Consider the following 24,306-nt stretch of genomic DNA (forward strand, 5'->3'; position numbering starts at 1 on the left):
ATGCAAGCTAGAAGTTGGGAGCCATCTTGGAGAGATAACTCCCAACTAGCTCCCAGGTAGACATAAGGGGGGGTCTCTCAGACACTAATGCTCACATTAGTTTCACATACTCAATGCATGAGTATGTAGTTCACAATAAATTACCATTAACAGGATGCATATTGGGTGTACAGTAAACTATCACTATAGAATGAATAGGTACATACTGAACTATCATCATAGGATAAATAGGTGCATATTGAACTTTCACCATAGGATGAATATGTGCATAATGAACTACTGTATTACCCCTAGGATAAATGTATAATGAACTTTCACCATAGGATAGATGCATAATGAACTGTCACCATTGGATAAACAGGTGCATAATGAACTGCCACCATAGGATGAGTAATGAATAGAAAATAAATTAGATGCTGTTAGTGTTAACAGTCATATTATATTTCAGATAGATACAAAGGAGCAGCTAAAAAATGTACAAAATTTAAGAGTGGTGAAATATGCATACAGAGAAGAGTTTGCAGACCAGGCTGGCATGACAGGTGACGATGTGTATGACACCGGTGTCATAGCCCAAGAGGTCAGTATATATTTACAACTTGTTTGGCACACATGTTAAATGGTTGCAATTTTGAGCACTGCTGAATATGATCAGCGCCCTTTTTTTAATTGTCTGCAGTTGCTTCCATTAATGTTGCACCAATCATAAAGCTGTTCTTCATGCAATATTGGTACAGTAATTATTTTAGAATTATTGTGAACACGGTATATAATGATTGCAGTAATGTTACAGTAAAAAATGCAAGATTCTATGTCTTATACTCCATTCATTTGGTAATTAAGAAAGTTTAAAACAAGTGTTCAACATTTGTTACTAATATTAAACATTCTTCCTTCAGGTAAAAGAAGTTATTCCAGATGCAGTCAAAACAACTGGTGACATCACTTTATCTAATGGAGAAAAAATTGAGAACTTTCTATTGGTTAACAAGGTAATGAAGTTATTTATTTGATATATACTGTACAGTGTATATATATATTACAGTAGTATATATTGGTAGGAGTCTTTCCTGCAGGCATATACTGTATTATTGAATGTGACTGAAAGGGTGAGATCAATGATTCTTGCACGAATCTTCTCTATTTTCCTTACATTTTTTCTTCACTTTAGAAGGAAGTTTAAAAATTAACTCATCAAAAGTCCATTTTTAGTTTTTTTTGGCATGACACTAAGAGTTGTGTTTCATTAACCCTTATGCTGCTAAGGGTCTTAAGGGCTTCAACACCGTCAGGCGCAACAACAATAAAGTCCCTCAAAAATTGTCTTCTTATAAAAGTGTTCATTTGTGTTCTTTGAGCACAGGAAAAATAAAAATAAAAATTAACTGTACTTACCAATGAAGTAAATGAGGTGAGAAGTTCGCCGATGACATCATCCAGCCTGCTCGCTCAAGCATGCTGCGTCGGGGAGGCGTCGCGCGGGTCATTCAAGCCGCCCGAGTTACCGCAAATTTATTTCTGCGGCATTATTTACAGTAGCTACGGCATATTTTACAAAAACAAAATTTTCCCAGTATTGTTGTATATATTGCCACTTGATGTTGTATTATAATACAACTGTCATAAATTCAATACACACTCATATATTAGTCTCATCCACACTTTATAGAGCTTCGGCCTCTATTGGAGTCCACGGTTCGAGACCCATACAGCCCAGGCGAATGGAATGTTTATTTCCATGGAAGTGTGGATGACAATTTATATCTCTTATTTCCTGTCCTACATTGTGGCCTGTTTAGCTTGAAACCATTGATCCTTGTTTGTGTTAACATCTGACCTTTTGAGGAAGTTGTCTGGATCAGAGAGAGGTGATAATGAGTAAGATGATGATAGTGAGGAAGGTGATGATAATGATTAAGGTAATTACCTAAGTGTAATTACGTGTACCTGAATCATTACATCACTTTCCTCAGTGTTACTGTCTTACTCATTATCATCACCTTACTCTGATCCAGACGACTTTGTAAACCTCGTTTTGATAATGATGAGGGGGATGATAATAGTGACGTGATGATAATAAGTAAGATGATGATAGTAAGGTGGTAACAATGAGTGTGTTGATGATAGATAGTAAGGTAGTGATAATGAACAAGGTGGTCATAGTAAGATAGTGATAATGAGTAAGGTGATAATAGTGAGTAAGGTGGTGGTGGTAGTAAATATGATAGTGATAATGAGTAAGGTGATAATAGTGAGTAAGGTGGTGGTAGTAAATATGATAGTGATAATGAGTAAGGTGATAATAGTGAGTAAGGTGGTGGTAGTAAATATGATAGTGATAATGAATAAGACCAATAGTTGCTGTAAGTACTATAATTTTGGGAGGATGGGTTTTTTCTCAACATGAATTCAGCATTACTACTTATTTATATTTTCTTTCTAGGAGCGCATATTCATGGAGAATGTTGGGGCAGTGAAGGAACTGTGCAAGGTGACGGGAAATTTAGAAAACCGAATTGGAGAACTTGAAATAATGAATAAGAAAATATCACAGCTTCGAAGATTTGAATCCTTCAAGTCAACATCATCATCTGTATCGACCCGCACTTCAGGTGAGGGGCCAGATAATTTAATGATGTTATGTGAATTAAACAGCCAGATATCGACGACACTCATGGATCCATTTGGGTACAGTTTTTCCATCAAATTCTGGAGCATGCACGGGCCTCACTGAGTTTAACATGTGTGAGAAAGGCCGCTGCTTTTGAATCGTACAATATACTGTACCCATGAAAGCACTGAGGCGCGTTGCACACCACTGACCGAGAGCCTCATGGTGCGTTGCGCAGTGCAGTGGTTGAACCAATTTTAATATTTAATGTTTACTTCATGCTGCACTGTAGCACTGTATGAGTTTAAAAAAAAAAAAGTAGGATTAATTGTGTAACTATTATGAAGTTTTGGAAAATAAATATTTCATACACGTGTAAGTTAACTGGTCTAAATATATGAAACAAATAAGTAAAAAAATTTTTTTAATATTATAGCTACATCCCGAGTATCATCAGTGTGTCACCGAAATCGTGGCTGTTCCAAGCGTCACAAGCACATGGGCAGTGCACATGATGATGGTATTTGCAGCAATAAGACACTTCAAGTTACCACAATTACTCTCGTGTGCATAATGGCATTTTGGTAAGACATACAAAATATTATCATGCAGCTTAAGCATGCCACCCTTACTGCAATTTGCTTAATTTAATATTGATATTGTATGTGAATTTACATTTCCATTGTTTATCAGAAGTGTAATTACTAATATTATTTTAAAATAATGTATCTTATTTGGACAGTCTGATGGCAATGGCAACTATCTATATTCTGGATTACCAAGAAAGACGCAAAGAGCTAACCATGACCACAGCAATGTAAGTTACCATTTTATTTTGAGTTTCTCTCATTATGCTTTTATATTCTGTATACCTAAATATTGTATGCTTTGTTCCTTTGGGAACTTTACTGATTACAGCAAGGCTCTGCATATATATGCAACACAGCAACTTCCTCTTCGCTTTGGCCTTCTCTGTCAAAGGACAGGAGGATGGCATGCAAGACATGGTGAGGTCAATGACATTATTAAAAAAAGCCTTACTACAGCCGGTTGTCCAGCAGAGAGAGCACTCCGTTTCCTAATGCCCCGTAACTCTGATGAGCCTGTCGGTCGCTCAGACGGGATCACGGTGAACCCCTGGAAGAATGGTAGACAGTTAGTGTGGGACTACACTTGCATTTCAACTCTAGCCAACACCTATGTTAACTTCTACACAGACAGGAGGTGCTGCCAATCATCGTGAAGCAGCCAAGTCGCATAAATACAGAGATCTTGATCACCACTACAATTTTGTCTCCATTGCCTCAGAGACACTTGGTGCCTGGGGTAAAAGTACTGCTAGTTTTTTGAAGGAGCTGGGTTCCAAGCTAATTGAAACAAGTAGAGACCCTAGAGCCGCTGGTGGTAGGATGAATGTTGGCATGTGAAGTGTTAGTGAGGGAGGGAAGGAGGTGGCATTTGCTAGCTGGTGTGCGGTGGTCACTCGTTGTTTTGACTCCCCATACCAACTTTGTTATGTGAACAAAACATGCAGATACTTATATATAATGTGTGTATTTAGTGTAATAACAGAAAAAAACTATTTGTTTATTGTTTTATGAACATAATTGAATCACTAATATGCACACCATACTTTTGAGTATAGCAATTATTCATACATTATACAAATATATCACACTTCACACTATTGAATAATATTAATGCAAAAAAGGTAAGAAAAAATAAATCAGAAACATTGAAATAATTAGGTAATATCTTTGTGGCAACTCTCACCAGACAGCTCGGGCGGAGCTGACCGCCTCCGATGTTTGCTGTCAACGCCTACATTTTGTCAGATTTCCTCGCCCTATTGCGGCCAAAATATGTCACCTGCGTTTCCCCCCCTCTCTCCCACCCCTGTGGTCAGGAAACACAAATGAACACTTTTATAAGACAAAAACAACTTCACCATTCTTTTTTTATTTCTGGTGCACAGCAGTGTTGACAGCTATTAAGGGCATAATAGTCTAAGGGTTAGACATGGCCAAAACATTGAAAATAATGTACAGGTAATAGTCTGTAGAAATTTTACAAATTATTTTTCTTTTTTCAAAAGTTATGGCATTATGTGTTGTCATTTCAGGACAACGACAGCCACCACTATATTCCTGTCATCCTCTATGGTGACGCCAACTTTGCGGCCAGCTTCAACAGAAAGAACTTCCTTATCTAGTGATGATGGCACTCTTACATCCGTTGTATTTACCACCAAACCAACCTTCGGGAGCACTACACAAAGCCCATCCATTCCAAAACCACCTGTCATTGGGAAACCTGAAGATTGTCAAGAAACTGTTCCTAATGAAGATCCAGTATGCCAGGTATGTACCATATAGTAATTACAATACCATATGTTAATGAGGTTTATGACTATGCTACTAACTCACCTAGTATTTTACAATCAAGCGACATAATTATTGTACTGTATATCAAATATAATTTATCACCACCATATATTGATACAGTAATACTGTATGTGAATTCAATTATGTTACTGTATTATATATCTGTCATTACATTATGTTCTGTGGAGAGCCCCTTTGGCTCTCAGCCCCGGAGCTATTCCGGGCTTATACGTATATGTTAGACCGTGGCAACAGTCAATCAGTGGAGTTCTAGCCTACCGGGGACCACATGCCAGAACGTGACCCACTCTGAAAAACATGAAGAGCAATGGCCTATAGACACCCTCGCCCATGTAGTTGGAAGCAGTCTATGTCTGCCATCTACCAGGTCAGGCACCAGAAAGGTAGGAATCCCAAAACAAACTACAGCTAGTTAAAAATTACAAACCAAAAGCTGAACGAGCAAGCAGACTCCCCAATCAGAAAACAAGTAAACAAGCATGACGTCACGACAGCTGTTGTGCCGCTGTCTACGCAGCTTCCCCCTCCCCAAGAGGTGGTAGGAGGGGCCCCAGACCTCCCGTGCCAGCTACCTAACCCCAGTTCTGAGCTGTTGTGTTGAGTGGCGGTTGATCGACTCTGGTTCCATCCTTTGAGCAGTGCTGTGCCTTACGGTGTTCTTCTGCTGTGTGGTGATGTACGAGCCAGGTGTACTTTGCCTAGGGTCACCTTCCCTAGGTGCCCTGTAAGTACTGCCCTTGCAGCTTGGGGTTACCTTCCACAAACTGTTTGGGGACTACCTCCGCAGGGTTCTTTTGCTGTTCGATGATTGCTCGCCCTCCAGCAGCATTGCTGCGGCTGCAGTCCCGCTATCGGCTGATTTTGGAGAACACTAGGGTCACTCGTCGGTTGTTGGAGCAGCTGTGCAGGAGCCTGAACTTCGCCTTGCTGGTTTACCCATTGGGTCGGATCTGACTTTGGCACATTCTGGCACATTTTGCCTGCATACCACTAGGTCCTGGTTGTGGCTCACTTCTTCATTTTCTCACAGGGAAACGTTCCATTGAAGATTGTTTTTCTCTTCTTTGTAACACTTGTCTGTAGTGAGGCATCACTACAGGCGAGATATATAATAACAACTTTTATGCTCAAATGGCCAAAAATCCGACAAAAAACTGGAAATTCTTGTGAAGAATTCAGGTGGGATAGTCACTGGGTGCGAGGCACTGTTAAACTGAGGCGCGATTGCCGTGCCACCACGAGCTAGGTCAGCCGTATGTGTATCAAGAAACTCGTATTCCGACGCAAAGTTTGTATCCCAATTCAAATTTTCTGAACACATCAAGCTTGTAACCCAAAAAGTTCATAAACAGGGACATTCGTAACCTGAGGTACTATTGTATTCTGATTGGGGAGTTCTGCTTGCTCGTTCGGTTTTCTGTTTGCTAATTTTTAACCAGCCGGAGTTTGTTTTGGAATTCCTACCTTTCTGGTGCCTGACCTGGTAGATGGCAGACATAGACTGCATCCAACTATATGGGGGTGTCTATAGGCCATTGCTCCTCGTGTCTGAGGGGGTCAGGTTCTGGCATTTGGTCCCCAGTAGACTAGAACTCCATCGATTGACTGTTGCTATGTTCTAATATATACACATCAGCCCAGTATAGCTCCGGGAAGCCTCCGGGTCTCACCCAGAAAATGGGCGTTTCATTACATTCAACACTGTTTTTTTACTCAAATTTGACTACTTCACCTTCTAATTTTAAATTCATTGCAAATTCTGTATATAACTTTAGAACCTGCATGACTGTACCACTTAATCACCAGCATATTATCATACATATTTATATATTTGTATTTATATATACAGGAAGATACAGCATGCTATATAAGTACATATATTTTGAATTTTATGTACCTTTACAGCCTATTGTACCTTCCTGTATATAAAAATACAAATATATAAAAATTGGTTTTGTACGAGAGATGGCAGAAAGATATTAACCTTTACAACATCAAACTGTTATAATAACAGGTATACTGCTGCCCTGCAAGTAATCTATGGATGGGTGTCATAACACCTGTTCATCCCAGCCCGAGCACTGCAGCCACCGCCATTACCATCACTCGTCGCATCATACATTATGGTCAGTAAAAGGCAAAACGATGACTTGGTAAAGTCGCCGGCTATTCCTTAAGTTAAGCTATTTGAAATATAAACACAAAGTGTAATACTGTACTGTACACTGATGTTAGAGATGGATGTATAAACTTTTGGCCCTCAGTAAATTAGCAGCACGCTAATATTATGGTAGAACAGTTTAGTATTTCATTAAGAGTAACCTTTAAAAGCAAAAAACTCACAATATGACAACAGATATACAAAGAAACCACCAGGAGCCATAATTTATTTAGATAAAAGCACTTGTATTAAAATCTTTAGATTCTCTACATGAATATATATATATATAATAATATAATATTCTCTGTTCTCTGTTCAGTGAGAAACCACAAGGTCTCCTCTGAATACTTTTTATTTTCTTCTCCGAGGCTATGGGTCCCCACATTGGCACCAGAGGTGGTACCCATAATATAATATATATAATAATATAATATAATATTTATTATAATAACTATACTGCCTGATTCACAAATAAATTGAAATGTTAGAAAGGACGATTTTTTAACTCGTGCAATATTTGCATATATTTATGTTTTGTATTTCATTATTTGTTAGTTTATTTTTTATTTTAGGTATTATATTTGTGTTCTTTTCTTTGACAGGTACTACAACAGTTCCTGCAACAATGTCACGCTATGGTGAAGTCATTACTAACAAGCTCTCGACTAGTGATCCTAACACAGTTAATGATTCAACAACTCACTCTGAAACACCACGGTTTAAGGTATGTTCAGAGATGTATATATGTGTATATTGAAGTCTTGTTCAAACAGAATGATTCTTTCGGGATACATTTGTTATGAAAAGACTTATATTGCAGCCAAACTTGAATTTATATTAATTTTATGTCCAGAATTGTTATGTTTTTATTAGTGCAAATGAATGAAGAAATATTTGCATATCTTTCAATACCAAAATCATTAATACAAAGTACAATTGTTACCTGACCAAAAGCGGCAACTGGACTATTTAATAGAGGTGCAGGGAATCTGGGAATATTATATCAACCATAGGTCACCATAAAGGTAGAGCGTAATGAGAAACATTAGCAAGATCCCTGTTTACTTGGTAAACAATCATTAGCCAATTACCACCACTAGTTAATTGAACCTCCCTACAAAGATATCTCACCATGTAGAACGGCACAAAATAGGATCTTACCAGGGAAAAGAGGAGAGCAACAGCCAGTAACCCCTGAAGAAAAGACAAGTAGCACAGGGGTAATCTACCCAACGAAATGCAAGCCCGGCATAGCCAAGGAATATTCTCCAAAAATTATACCAACTGGATCCCAGTAGATTAGTAGATTTCCAAACCCCCCTGAGCTTGAAACACCAAGACAAAATAGTAAAGAAGGCAGAGCCAAAACTATTACCTAAGTGTAGTTACAGGATGAGAGCTACACTCGTGGTGTCCCATCGTCCCAGTATTCTTTGTCATATAACACTTTGAAACTACTGATGGTTTTGGCATCTCACCTAATTTGTTCCAACCATCTACCACTCTGTTTGCAAAAGTGAACTTTCTAATTTGTGCCAGCTTTGTTTCTATAGCTTAAAACTATAACCTATTGTTCTTGAAGTTCCAGATTCCAAGACTAATTTGTTATCAATTTTGTTGATTCCCATTACTATTTTATGCATAGAAAAGGAAAGGGAAATGGGAAAGAAGGTAATGATTCAACTGTATAAATCTCTGGTGTGCCCCCACTTAGATTACTGTATCAAGCATGAAGACTTTATTTTCAAAAGGACATAGCTGCTCTAGAGAAGGTGCAACACCGGGCAACAAAGGTCATTCCAGAGCTAAGTCATCTCTCATATCAGGAATGCTTGAAGGCCACAGGGTTAACAACACTGTAAACCAGGTATGACAAGGCGGATCTCATTGAAACTTTTAAAATGCTGAACAAGTTAGAGGATGTTGATCCAGATATTTTCTTCAGGTCAGATGTGACACTATAAAGGAGCAACAGTTTCAAGCTCAAAAAGACACACTGTAGAACTGAAAAGAGATGTTTTTTCACCCACAGGGTTATTAACCAATGAAACCACCTACCCACTGAAGCCATAACTGTTAGTCTCCGTGGTAAGACACTCGCCTGGCGTTCCGCGAGCGCTATGTCATGGGTTCGTATCCTGGCCGGGGAGGATTTACTGGACGCAAATCCTTAACTGTAGCCTCTGTTTAACGCAACAGTAAAATGTGTACTTGGATGAAAAAACGATTCTTCGCGGCAGGGGATCGTATTCCAGGGACCTGCCCGAAACGCTATGCGTACTAGTGGCTGTACAAGAATGTAACAACTCTTGTATATATCTTAAAAAAAAAAAAAAAAAAAAAAAAAAAAAAAAAAAAAAAAAAAAAAAAAAAAAAACTGCTAAAACTGTGCTGAATTTCAAAATATACCCTGGAAAAGATCAAGTCAAATGGGGGGACCTTCAACAAGCTGCCAGCTTCCTGTCTTCGTTGAGGCCACTAGGGTTAGTGGCCCTTAGATAAATCAGGAAAAACTTACAAATTATGTGAAAAAACTTTATCTTTCTGATAAAGAAAGAAAAACAGATTTAGGGGTGGTTCTGGATAAAAAAAACTGTCACCCTAGGACCACATAAAGAGCATTGCACAAGAAGCCTATGCTATACTTTCCAACTAAAAGAACCACTTTTAAATACGTGGATGGAAAAATATTGAAGAAATTGTTCACAACCTTTTTGAGACCAAAATTTAAATATGCTGTGGTTGTATGGTGACCATATCTAAAAAGCACATCAATAAACTGGAAAAGGTGCAAAGACATGCAATTAGATGACTCCCAGAACTGAAAAATAAGAGCTATGAGTTAGTTGTGTTAAATACTGTATACCAATACTAGAAGATAGAAGAAAAAGAGGTGATATGATCACCATGTGCAAGACAGTGACAGGAATCAACAAAATTTTACAAGAATTTTTGAAAACTACAACTTCAAGAACAAGAGAACATGTTCAAACAAAGGAAACAAAGCTGCCAAAATTACATTAGAAAGTTTTGCAAAGTTGGAACAAGTTATATGAGACGGTGGTGGAGGCCAAAACCATCAGCAGATTCAAAGCATCATACGACAAAGAATTCTGGGAAGATGGGACACCACGAGCATAGCTCTCATCCTGTAACTACACTTGGTATAATTACTGACCACTGCAATAAAGGACACTTCAGACATGACACTGACTACTACACTATTGAACACACTAGATAGAATATTGACTTAAGGACACTCCAGATACAACATTGACCAGTGTACTAGAGGACACTCCAAATACAGCACACACAACATACGTTGTCTACATTAGAGTAAACTTGACTATATTGTACTGCTTTCAAAAACATCTTTTAACTGTTTTTGGTGGTTTGTGCTTTAACAGTTTTCTCACTTACCGAGCACATAACATTTAAAACTTTACTTCACTTCATATGTTATGTATAAATTGCTCCACAGCCCATGCCAAGCAAGAAATCTGGCACTCTTGATCAAATGGCCCGTTTGGCTCGTCACAGGGCCCAACTGAGTCGACCTTCCAGTTCTCGCAGTATCAAGCAAACCCTTAGTAAGCGCTCAATTCACTCCAAACGGTCTACTGAGAGCACTTCATCATATTATAAGTCACAAATGAGTAAGTGTAGCCTATAATGTGTTCTTTTCTGTGGAGAGCCCCTTCGGCTTACCGGAGCTATACTGGGCTGATGTGTATATACCGTATATTAGACCGTGGCAACAGTCAGTTGATGGAGTTCTAGACCTACCGGGGACCAGTGCCGGAACTTGGCCCCCCTCAGAGGCACAAGAAACAATGGCATATAGACATCCCCGTGTAATTGGAAGCAGTCAGTCTATGTCTGCTATCTACCAATTCAGGCACCCAGAAAGGTAGGAATTCCAAAACAAACTACAGCTGGTTAAAAACTGCAAACCAAAAGCCGAACTAGCAAGCAGAACTCCCCAATCGAAAACAAGCATGACGTCACCACAGCTGCCTCGCTGCTGTCTGTGCAACTTCCCCCCCTCCCCGGGAGGGCAAAGGGGGGTCCCAGACCTCCTGTGCCAGCTACCCAACCGCAGTTCAGAGGGTGTCGTGTTTGGTGGCAGTTGATCGCTTCAAGTCCAATCCTTGAGCAGTGCTGCACCTTGTAGTGTTGTGTTGCGGTTATGTTCGAGCCAGGAGCAGTGTGGTGGTGTGCGAGTCAGGAGCAGTGTGGTGGTGTACGAGCCATTACTTCTGGAGTAATTTCTGAAGTACTGGGGCTGCATGCACCTAGGCTTCCCTTTCCTAGGTGCCCTGTAAGTATTGCTCTTGCAGTTTGGGGTTACCTTCCACAAACTGTTCGGGGGCGACCTCCACGGGGTTCTTTTACTGTTTGGTGATTGACCGCCCTTGGGGTTTTTCCTACCTGTTTGGCCTTGGGTAGGAGGTAGCATTGTCGCTGGAAGGGGCACAATGTACTGTGCAGCTGTCTTCTAATACACATAGCGGCCAGTTCTGTTCCTCCTGGAGACGTTGTTCTTTTGTGGGGTGTTTATTTTCTTTTGTTTTGTTTTGCTTGGTGGGGGTTCTGTTTGGTGTGGCTGTAGAACCACTTGTGTTCGATGTGCTCCTTGGCTCTTTGGGGCTGGTCGCTTCAGGTGACTCGTCTGCCGAGTTCTCGAGGTTTGGCTCTCCTGGTGGTTCATACCCAAGGGGTGTCCAACGTCCTGGTGGTCTATCCCATTTCATTTCCCTGTCCACAGAATGGATGATCGACAACACCTCATTCCTTTGGCTCTGCCAGATGTTTGGGCACCCGGAGGTGGACCTCTTTGAGTGGCATGGTTCCCGGTTGGCCTAGAACTCCATCAATTGACTGTTGCCACGGTCTAATATATACTACACAGCACAATATAGCTCCGGCGAGCCTCCGGGTCTTACCCAGAAAATGGTGTTTCATTACATTCAATGCTGGTTTTTTATTTTTTTTTATCATTATCAATTACACTTTATCCAAGCTTAATCTTGTCAGCAGAAAACTACTGACCAACAAGCCTAATCTCACATAAAGTGGACCTTTGGTTTACAAATTTAATCCATTCCAAGAGACAGTTCGTACATCAAAAATTCATAAACTGAAACATTTTCCCATAATAAATAATGTAAATTGAATTAATCCATTCCACACACTCAAAAATATTAATTTAAAAATACATTTTTTATACAGAATACTACTCAGATTTGCCAAACACTGGCATTTCCTTCTTGTGTAGCTTGACAGTGTGACCTACACCAGTATTTTAGTCCAGGAGGAATGTGGTCAGCAAGGGTCTGGTATAGTAGTTGTCTGTGTCCGGGATAAGAACCCGTGTGGATCTTGACCTGGTATGTCAACAGCCTTACCAGAATACAGTATCATGTCCATGACCATACCAGTTTCACAGTCACATAATACAAAGAACTTTACTCCTAACCTGTGTCGCTTTGATGGTATGTACTGCTTGAACACAGTCGTCGCTTGAGAGAACAAGTGTTCATCAATCACAACATTCATTCCTGGTACAAAATAGTCAGAGTCATGGGTTCATGCCATCTCACAGCCCTAGGGAATTTTCTCATTGATATACAGTATATCACATTAGTGTGATTTCTGTGTTTCTGAAGTTGGGGCAAAAGGTATGGGACCACATTGCCCTTCCTCCCAAGTGCTTGTGGGTCATACGTAAAATTTGGACTGGCTTCAGTAGGAGCATCCAGACTTCCTGTGAAGTCTGTAAACGAGATGTATGGCTTTTACAAGTCAACGGTAGTTTAGTGGTAGAGTATGAGGCTAGCAATGCCGAGGTCATAGGTTCGCACCACCTCACAGCCCTAGTGGATTTTCTCAGTGAGATGACTGATATCAGGTAAATGAAATTAAGATTATTAATTTATATAAAATAATAATAATATTAATGCCATGGTTGCAGGTACAAATGCCCAGATCCCAACAATAGATATTGTGGAACTGAACACAACCATCAGTCACTTGTATTGTCTCAACTCATCTGACACCTATCAAGATTGCTTTGCCAATACAGCCAAAAACTACACCTATGGCCTACCTATCTCAAGATTCATGCCACACACCAATCTCACATTGCACTTCAGGTAAGTGCTCCATTTTGCATTTGGGTCACAGGTGAAAGTTCCCTGGTTAACTTCCTGCCACAGGACAGAAGCATTGGGTAACATTTCTTTTCATTTGATATAACTATTCACCAAGCAGTAAATAGATACCTAGGAACCACTGAGTTGCAGTCTGGAGAGGGTCAGTAATTGAACTAGAGGGATCTCAATAAGCCTAGCAGTGTTCTTATCCACAACTACAGGACGCTTAATTATTTTTATTTTGGATACCACGATTCAATTTATAATTTTATTTACCTATACGTCTCAATATGTTTTGAAAGGAATGCTATCTTTCTATATAAAGCACTATGCACTAAACAAAAAAAGGTGCATAAATATATATGATACCTTGCTAAAATGGACTAATTGGGACCAGACCTGATTTGTTTTACCAAGGATTGTGGTGCACCAAACCTTTCATAATTTTTCACTACAGCACTGTAAAAACCTAGCATTGAACGTAATGAAGTGCAAATTTTTGAGTCAACCCCAATGGCTTCCTGAAGCTACAATGCTGATACAGTGCCAAACTACTAGGTGCCATCAGTTTTGGAGTTCTTTTTTTTTTTTTTTTTTTTTTTTTTTGAGATATATACAAGAGTTGTTACATTCTTGTACAGCCACTAGTACGCGTAGCGTTTCGGGCAAGTCCTTAATCCTATGGTCCCTGGAATACGATCCCCTGCCGCGAAGAATCGTTTTTTCATCCAAGTACACATTTTACTGTTGCGTTAAACAGAGGCTACAGTTAAGGAATTGCGCCCAGTAAATCCTCCCCGGCCAGGATACGAACCCATGACATAGCGCTCGCGGAACGCCAGGCGAGTGTTTTAGGCTTACCAGGAACCACAAGCCAAAACTAGCCCCCTCTAAAGAGACAGAGAGCAGTGGCACTATGATTAAATTGTCAGTATATTTGAAACATACTCGCCACCACTGAGGACGCACCCATAAAGTCTGAGAGACAAAGCAGACACTGCTGGTTACAAGGAAATATCAAAGCCTCAAACTTGCCAAAAGAACTCCCCCAACAATGTAAACAAACGATTTAAAGTTATAAAACTAGCGCAAGCTCATTCGCCCAATAGACATGAGTCCCTGAAAAAAAATTGAAGAACTGACCTAAGGAAGTGGAAGCGGCCCTGCAACTGGCTCCAAAACTGGCCACCCCGACAAAAACAGGCGATATCCTAGCTCCACTAACTACCTGAAGTCAAGTACTGTCCTTACAGTATTGAAAAACAAGTCAGTGGCACTGAAATAAAGTAGTATCAAAATATATTCACTGCAATGCCCGATACCTGCCTGGCTCGAGCAACTTTCACCGAATATCTCGTCTGTCAGTGCTTGTGAATCAGTGATGTCATTGTGATTTTCTTCTCTCCACCACAGCCAAAATAAGCTTCATTAAATTTTTTCTTGTAATCAGGGAACGCATTTTAACAAACGAGTATTAAAAAGAAAATTAACGTTTATTTTTTTTTTTGCGCACTGTGGAGTTGCATTTATTAAACGGGTGCACAGTGCAGTGGTTAAAAAAAAAATTCTCCGTTTCAGATTCATGGAAGATGATTTTGCCAGGCAGCCATCCTTTTGTGCCAACTGCAGTGACAGCATTCCTTCATTTCCATTTGAGCAGTGTTCAGATACTGTCAATGTACTTTCTCCTTATGAAGTGGTGGAAAGTAATGGGGAAAGTCCACGTGATCATTACGTTACACTTCTCAATGTTGGAATGTGGCATCAGGTTGCATACAAGTTTCGTATACCAGTTGGCGGGGGAAATGAGGTTAGTTGATTTATCACCATTATTATATTTTATACATCATAAATTAAATTTTTGGCATCTTCATTGCTGCCTTATAATTTATATTACATCTTTATGGTCCTCCATAACTACCAAGTTCTCTTCGCTTTCCTTATTACTACTGCAAATCATGCTGCAATATATCATTTACAGTGACACCTCAACTTATGATTGCCCCGACTTACGATGTAAACTTGGTCGGAAAATGGGACTCAACTTACGATAGTGTCGTCGACTAACGATATTCACTGATACGCGTTCGGGTCGACCGAGCGCATGGTTCCTTGTCGCACAGGCCAACCTATAGAAATAGAAATGACCTGTAGAAATCCCCCCCCCCCACACTCAGGTTCTTCTTTAATACTATCATGGCTAAATAATACCAGTTATATATATATTTTGACATTATTAGGCGATACTGTGGTCACAAGCTGAACAGCAGTGCTGTGAGCTCATGCTGCGTGTGCCAGCCTTGGTTGCTCACTCAGTACTGACGTGTTCTCACCCAGGAATGTTGCCCACGATTTTTTTTTTAATGGCATCTGTTTACAAGAGCCTTGAGGAAGCTGATGTGAACCTCATGTAGGCATGGGAGTTTTGAATCATACGCTAAAAATAAAAATACCCAAAGGCACACTGCGCACCCCCTGTCGAGGGCCTGCAAGCACATTGCGCAGTTCAGTGGTTAAATACAGTATAGTGTAAACCTGTTGAATAATTATAATGCTTCATTTTAACACTTTGGCGCTTTCCAGCAGACCGTCGTTGTCACCAATATTATTAATCACACCGCACGCGTGCCCCTCTCGGGAGTCACGAGCAAAAATATTTGTATAAAATCCATTTATTATCCGATCAACTTGGGAATAGTTTACAAATGTTTGCCATGAAATTTACGTTTTCTCTAATAGCCGAACAGCTTATTAAAGAGAACGGCGTGGCAGTGAATCACCGTGGTAAAACAATTGTATTATTGACACGACAAGTATAATCGACGTAGTTTTATATATGTTGCCGGTCGAACGCATCCTTATGTGACCTTTAATACTTATGTTCTTATAGAACATTCTATTGCGAGCACATTGGTACAAAAATGAAATACATACATCGACAAATAATGTCAGGACAGTGAATTGAATATACACTTTTCAAAGCGAGTTTCGCCGATATGCCGCCGCGGGTAACACTTCGGCCACTTCTCACACTGTTTTGGGTGGGCTACGACATTGAATCTATATTTATATGCATATGTCCGTGTAGAGAATTTTATTGCAATTCCAATGATACCACAATTAGCGATGTAGGACAACTGTAGGCTTCGCAACCAATAAGAGAGTGGAAACATTTTGTTGCTGTTTGGCACTCTCGGCTAGTGATCTGAATAGTTTTTTTATTTGGTGTTGATAATCCTTATGCTTTGGCGGCATTTTATAGATATGTTCTTATAGACAATTTTATTGCGAACACAGTGATACCAAATTTAAATACGTGCACCTTCAAATATTGTCAGGACAGTCAAAAGAGTGTACACTTTTTCGGTCTTACCGCGTAGGCGCGCGAAGCGCCGAAAGCATCTAGGGTATGATTTTTTTTTGAACGCCGAGAGCGCGAAAGTGTTAATATTAATATTTGTATATAAGATATTGATGTAAAACTTTTATTTTCAGGATCCCTGCAACCTGACACCAGAGTACATTGGGGAAAAATATTATGAATTAAACTTCATATTTCAACGTATTTGTACCGATTGAAGGAAACAAATTTATTATAAGCACATTCTAAATTAAATTTTTCATCAAACACTTAGGTAAGATAATGCATCAATGGTCAAATTGTTTTTTGTTTCCATGATTATGCTCTTGGCTATACCTTGCAGTTCTGGCTGTAAGTATTTGTGCCAAAAATGCATCATTCAGTATTTTATTTTCGTGAACATTTCTGTTTTTGTTTTTTATAAGACTTATGGACTAAACCTAATTTGGTGGATTTTCATTACATTTGTAAAATTTAAACCAATGTTTTAATTTAGCTTATATGAATAATGTTGGTGGGCAATTATTTGTAGGATATGACCTGTTATAGGTAAAAAGAGTGTGTAGGATGGCTTGTTGAAGATATGGTCATGTTTAATATGGCCTGTTACAGAGATAGCCACATGCAAGATGTGGCTTATTACAGATATGAACTTATTACAGTCATATATATATGGGATATGAACTCTTAGAGGCAATCATATCAAGGATCTGATTAGGTGTAGTTTATGATAAATATGTATATATTTTGTAAATAGTTAAATTAATATTACATGCTTCAGTTAAAATATATTTGCCTATATCTACTGGATGATAGATAATGGCAGATAGAATAACCAGGTATAAACATAGTTGATTATTTAATGATTTTATAAAATGATGACAAGTTAATGATGTACAAAAGTAATATTTACCACAATATTATTAAGTGAAGTGTCTACCATGTTAAAGATGTCTTCATACTACTGTATTTGTTAGAATTGCAACCCATTCTCCAAAATTATAGTAGTGTATCTATAGTATAGTATGATGGTGGCTGGAACGTACAAAATGTAAATGTGCCCCCCAAAAATGTTCACATTTTGTACTATGATTTTGTAAAGGACCTGAAAAAGAAGCCAACCAAATTTTCTGTAAGCCTAGTATAGTACACAAATAATAAATCAGGCCTGATATTGCATACATTAGGCCTAGCATCACTTATTTAGGCCAAGAATAAGTTAGGTCAAGAGTTAACCTGTAAGTTATGTTGTCAACATAACATAGTTTTTATAGTTTTTTTAACATAAAACTATGTCAACATAACATAGTTTTTTGTACTGGTTATTATACCCATAGAACATTGACTTATTTTAGGATGCAACAGTCCATATTTTGTACATTCCATCCAGAGTCACTATAGGTACAGTAATATTTTTGAGGATGGTACATCCTCAAAACATGTACATGGACATGATGGTACATGTACCATCATTTTGGTACATCCACATTTTATGAGGATGGATTTCAGAATTGTTATGGAAATTCTGGCAGAGATAAGCACTGCCACTGATGAGCATTTAGCATCATTAGATCATCATGCTTCATCACCCCAAACTTGTGCTTTTTAATTTTTTATAATAATCATTTTAACAACAAACTCAAGTTGTACAAAGTCACATACATATACTATTGTATACTATACAGTATGCTATAGTATACAATTTTGTATGCCACAATATACAATACGGTATGTCATAGAACATCAATATACCATAGAGTTGTCAGGTCACAACCGATAGGTTCTGGGTTTAATTCCCACAGCACGACAAAATTACTCGGGCAACATTTCCTTTCACCTGATGTCTCTGTCCACCTAGCAGTAAACAGGTACCCAGGAGTTGGGCAACTGTTGTGGGTTGCATCCTGGGAAAGGTCAGTACTTGGTTTAGGGTGACTACAATAGACTTAACAGGCTTCCGGTAAATGACTATGTAATACCACATGATATCCCATAGTACAGTATGTACAGTATTGCATAGTATACTAAAGTATACCACAATATACTAAAGTGTACAATAGTATGCTAAAGTATACCATAGTACGCTAAAGTATACCATATTATACTAAAGTATACCATAGTATACTAAAGTATACCATAGTATACTAAAGTATACCATAGTATACTAAAGTATACCATAGTATACTAAAGTATACCATAGTATACTAAAGTATACCATAGTATACGAAAGTATACCATAGTATACTAAAGTATACCATAGTATACTACATTATACAGTAAAATTTTGTGTACAATAATATAATATACAGTACACTTTAGTGTACAATATGTATATTATATACAGTAGTTAATTTTACTGTGTACAATAGTATATCATAGTTCTGCTGTTTAAATTGCCTGTTGTCTCATCTGGGGTCCCACAGTTGATGTTAATAAGGAAAAGGCGTCCTCTAATTTGACAATTTACCTGAGGGGCCGCTATCTCTCTCTAGATGCCTCGAGGACAGGAGGCCAGCAGCTTGTCAAAAGGTCCCCCATCCCATTTGTCCTTACCAGTCTGCTTTTTATACTATAAATTCTATATTGTAGTTTATCATATTATACCATGCTTTAAATAGCTCACTCTGGGACAAACAGGAAAGTTTCTTAAAATAAGAGTAAAGTAAAAAGTTGGTTAGCATGAGTATTTTTTCTCCATTCACTGCAAGTGTTGCTGATTGTGAAAGGAAGGAGATATATACCGAGTTATACCAAGAGGTGTACCCTGCTTCTTAAGTGTATATACAGTGACTTTACTTGACTTCTGAGCCATGTTCAGAACTAAAGTATATATGCTGGTGGACCAGTAAGCTCTTGTGGTGGCCTTAGTAACCCTCCCATGGTTGATTAGCTACACCAAACCAATTGCTTACTGAATCAATTTAGAATTTTGTTTTATCATATGACACCCAGTGTCGTCGGGTGGCTGAGGCTGATCTATCCTGAAGCCATCCTCAAATGCCTTTTAACAGTAGTCAGCTCAGTCAGAACACACCCCAAAGGTCCAGGTTCAATTGCTGGTCAAAATGAGACATGTGGTCATGTTTTCTTACACCTGATGCCTCTATTCACCCATCACTAAAGTGTTACCAGGGAGTTTGGAAACTGTTTTGAGTTGCATCCTGAGGAAGATCAGTCCCATTGGGACCTCTAAAAGCCTAAAAGGCTTCCTATTCCCAGTAATGACAAATCATTACAGACAATGTGCATCTATAGCTTGCTTCAAATGTATTTGAATTTAATGCTGTGCTATGTATCACTTTGGATATTGGAGCAAACTGTTAACTGACTATCACCTCTGTGGCACTATTTGTAATCTTAATTATAATGAATAGTGTGTGCCTGTTTCAAGGCATGGTCTATCACACTGTACAGTCTAAGTATTGCTGTCACCTTCATTCACAGATATTAGCATACTTTGTGGAGTATTTTGTGTTTACAAGTGTAATTGGGGTTTCTTGGTTGGGCAAACAATTACAAGTTTTGTAAAGTTTTCTTTGTTATCACCGTTTTATGTCAAAATGAGTTCAAGCTAATATATTCTAAATGCAGGATACAGTGGTTATGGATACAGTATCTGAAATTTAAATAATAATTACCTTTTACAGTAGAGGTAGTGTGAAGTGTATTACCTTACAGTAGGGTACTATGGGGTTGTAATAAAATGTCTATGATCTCACTTGATACTTTAGCCAATACTTAATTTGTATTATGATTTACTGGTTAAGCTTAAGAAGAAATAAAGGTAATTATGCCTCTACAGACATTATTATATTATTTTCATACTTTATCACTATACATATTTGAAAATTTTAAGAAAAATGATTTAAAATTACCTTGAACTCAGACTTTTCACTTTTCTCAGACTAGGCAACATTTCTAACACAAATTTTTGATATTAGGACGTATGTATTAATTCCTTTGATTAAGTCATTATTGATTGTGACATATGTGATATTTGTAACTTCACACACACATTCCAAGAGTATAATATACAATTTTACAAATTTAATACATTGCAGAATGGTACTTTCTAGTTTTGTAAATATGGGCCAAGCTTGTACAGAAGAACATATGATTGACATTTAACATTTAATAAATGTACTTAAGTTATCCTATTGTTTCTTTCATAAACACCTCAAAAATATTTTGAAATATTTTATTAACTATTAAGTTTTTTGCTTACAAGTTTCAATTCCTCTTCAAATACCGAGATATTATTTTATATAATACAGTATACTATAAAGTATACCACAGCATATTATACAGTAGTAAGCATCCTTCAGTCTCGGGAGACTATGGAGTTGGGCTCTGGTTATCAATCCTGGTGCAGCGTCTGGTGTGACTGATGAAGCCAATCCAAGAATGGCAATCCATCCCTCACTGAGCACAAGCGAAGTCTGATTCTGGTCTGTCTTCCTGGCTACTGACTCCTTCTCAGTCTCTTTGCCTCTAATTGCTTGGCAAGTGTCTCCTCAAACCTGTAGAGACCTTTCTGAACAGACCGTCTCCAGGCTGATCGTCTGTGACTAGTGTTCCCACTCGGCAAGATCAACATCAATGGCTTTCGGGTCCCTCTTGCACGTCTTTGTACAGTAATTGGGATTTGCCTGTTGGATGTTTTCCCTGCATCAGCTATCCGTACAGGAGATCCTTGGGGATCCTGCCGTCGTCCATTCACACCACGTGCCCAAGCCAGAGCATTCGTCTCTGCTTCAGCATTTGTGTACATGCTGGGGATTCTAGCTCTCCCCAGGACACTTGTTTGTCACCTTATCCTGTCAGGTGATGTCCAAGATGTGTCAAGAGGCAGCACATGTGGTAGGCGTTCAGCTTTCTTTCCTGTCGGGCGCAGAGTGTCCAGGACTCGCTGCCGTATAAGAGAGTGCTCAGGATGCAGGCTCTGTAAACCTGGATCTTTGTGTACTCGGTCAGCTAATTGTTGGCCCAGTCTCTCTGTCAGTCTGGAAATAGTTGTAGATGCCTTACCGATGTGTTTGTTGAGTTCTGTGTCAAGAGAGAGAGGGAGTCGGAGATTGTGGAGCCCAGGTACAAGAAGTCGTCCACGACTTCATTTGTAATCAGAAATGCAGATGTTAGGTGGGGAGTCCCCACCTAACATCTGATGTTAGGTGGGGAGTCCAACAGTCTCATGACCTGTTGCAGGTCTTCAGCTAAGTGGGCAGTGACTGCTGCATCGTCGGCAAAAAGGAAGCCATGCAGACACCTCAGCGGAACCTTTGACTTGGCTCTTAGCCTGGCAAGGTTGAATACATGCTTTAAGTATGCCACTTATGAGCCTGGGGTTGTTTAATCTTTCGGGAATTATTTGGTTGGTGAGGAGAGGACAGAGTGTGTTATAGAGGCTTAGTGTTTTGGAGAGAAGATGTCTGCTAATGAATTTATATCCGGTGTATTACTGAATTCAGAATCTCAGTTGATACTGTTGTGCGTATTTACAAGTTTGCTTATTGCTGCTTTACTATGTAGTCTGAAGGTTACTTTCATAGTATCTCATGGTGGTACAGTATGCCCATATTTGCTATGAGGAAGGTAGGATAGTTGTTGGCTGTTCTGTTAGTCATTATACCAGAGGCAAGGGGGAAGGGCTGTTATGTTAGTCCATATGTGATTCAATGTTGTAGCGGATGTTTACATGATTCGGGTGGGCTTGGTCATCATGGGGATTAGCATACAGGAATTCATGCTGTTTAGGAAGCAGTAAACTTGGGGACTATTTTGTTGACAATGGTCAGTGTTGAAGTCAGTAATTCTCAAAGGTCAAATAGCCATATTGTAATTGGAAATAGCTTTTCCCCAAGATGCTTGTGCAATTACCTTCAGTTTAAAAAGAGTTCAACCATCTGGGTTGTTCAGTACAACAGAGATTAGTTGTTCAACTTAAACCCTGCTAGTAAACTAGTAACCTGGTGTAGGAATACCCCTCTGGCTTCAGTGTTGAGCAGAGCGGGGAGAATCAGTGTGGGCCGGTCAACAACTGAGAGAGGTCATCCACTCTCGCCTCTCCCCCAAATAGATCAGTAGAAGACCAGCTGGTCGCATTAAAAGGTATAGTTTGCTACAGTTTGTATAGGGAAATAGTTCATTTTCATGCCTCGATAGGGAGTGTTAAGATATAAGGACTGATTTTATTTAGTTTTTGTTTTAGATTTTGTATTAATAAATAATTAGTTTGTTGTATTTTATTATTTCCATTTTTGAATGTGTACATGTCCTGGTCACGGGGTCTCCACGAGCATGAAGTTTAGTTGGGCCGCAACCCTAACAAAGTTTTAAGAGTTCATTTATCCCTTTTGTTTGCTATAATTCCCACACTTAACGTAGATTCATCCCCCCCCTCTTTTTCCAAGTAATTTGGGGATCAAGCCCCAAGGTTATAATGACTAATTGGTCCCGACCCCAATTAATTGACGCTTCTGGTTAATGGTCTGGTGGTGACGGCGTAAAGGGATGCCTTGAGTTTGTTAAAAAACCTAGTATGACGTCACGTGGCTGTAGAAGCTTAGCTGATCAAACTGCTAAGACCACGTGGCGTGGGACTCAGCTATAGACTATACTCTGGGGGCCTTTGGAAGTTGGTTAAGTTTCAGTTTGCATATTCACGGGCAGGGTAGAAGGACAGAGTAGAGCCAATACGTGTCCCGTGTTACATATCAATCAATGTATATCTTGTAACCTTTAAATATATAATAAAGCAAAAAAAAAAAAAAAAAAAGCATTCCCACAACCAGACCATCACCAGAGAAATCTTAACAAAAACACAGAAATCATCGATAGATACAGCGATAGCAGCCGGCTTGACATCAGCGAGGCACTACACATCAAAAAGTCAACACCAGCAATCAACAGCCAATTAATGCACAACTATATTCTACCCACTTCAAAACTCCGTACCAATATAGAAGCATCAAGAGGAAGTATGGGCCAATAGGCCCTTTGCAGTTACTTTCATTCTTCCCTTTCACTTATCCAATTTATACCCCTTGAACCATGTTCTTTCTGTCTTGTGTTGGTCAAAAGTTTGTCCACCTCATCCAAAACCGTTTCAACATATCACCTCACCCAAATGCGACAAGATGTTTAGCATTAGAATTAGTAAAAAACTGTTAAGTGTTTTCAGGTTACAAGTTTTGTGTGTGTAAACTAAAGTCTTTGAAAATGTAATAAGTTATTACGAAACGCGTTCAAGCGTCGCGTCAGACTAGAAATAAAAATGAATTTTGGAGAATTGATTTTTCAATTACCATCGACAGTAAAAAGAAACATAAGTAATAGTGAGAAAATTTGTGTTAGAATTATTAATCTTACTTTTTCGGTCATATTTAACAACATATTATATACTGTATATGACAGTGTCAGACCACGGAGGAAGAATTGAAATTAGGAATTTCCTTAAGTACTTTGGTATGTAAAATACATCTTCAGAAGGGTCCCTTCTGAAGATGTATTTTACATACCAAAGTACTTGAGGAAATTCCTGTTTCAATTCTTCCTCCGTGGTCTGACACTGTCACATTTTTCATCACGTGTTAACTTTCGTGATTTACACACAT

General features: G+C 38.9%; 1 protein-coding gene across 5 annotated transcripts in view; it reads left to right on the top strand.

Moving 5' to 3' along the window:
* The window catches only part of LOC123760383 (myelin regulatory factor-like protein), an 86,332-nt gene extending 65,487 nt beyond the window's left edge, over positions 1-20,845 (top strand). For 4 of the 5 annotated variants that reach the window (XM_069338239.1, XM_069338238.1, XM_045746049.2 and 1 more), the window contains 12 exons: positions 449-580; positions 900-992; positions 2,444-2,612; positions 3,048-3,195; positions 3,354-3,428; positions 4,734-4,971; positions 7,031-7,142; positions 7,780-7,901; positions 10,659-10,833; positions 13,152-13,332; positions 14,911-15,142; positions 16,828-18,892. In XM_069338239.1, coding sequence (XP_069194340.1) covers positions 449-580; positions 900-992; positions 2,444-2,612; positions 3,048-3,195; positions 3,354-3,428; positions 4,734-4,971; positions 7,031-7,142; positions 7,780-7,901; positions 10,659-10,833; positions 13,152-13,332; positions 14,911-15,142; positions 16,828-16,911 — 1,761 coding nt within the window. In that variant the 3' untranslated portion in view covers positions 16,912-18,892. Of the gene's footprint in view, positions 1-448; positions 581-899; positions 993-2,443; positions 2,613-3,047; positions 3,196-3,353; positions 3,429-4,733; positions 4,972-7,030; positions 7,143-7,779; positions 7,902-10,658; positions 10,834-13,151; positions 13,333-14,910; positions 15,143-16,827 lie in introns of all 5 variants that reach the window. The other variant, XM_045746050.2, reaches the window with a different exon arrangement.
* The last annotated feature ends 3,461 nt before the right edge of the window (positions 20,846-24,306 follow it).

This window comes from Procambarus clarkii, chromosome 39 (genome assembly GCF_040958095.1).
Source record: "Procambarus clarkii isolate CNS0578487 chromosome 39, FALCON_Pclarkii_2.0, whole genome shotgun sequence".
NCBI classification, from domain to species: Eukaryota; Metazoa; Arthropoda; class Malacostraca; order Decapoda; family Cambaridae; genus Procambarus; species Procambarus clarkii.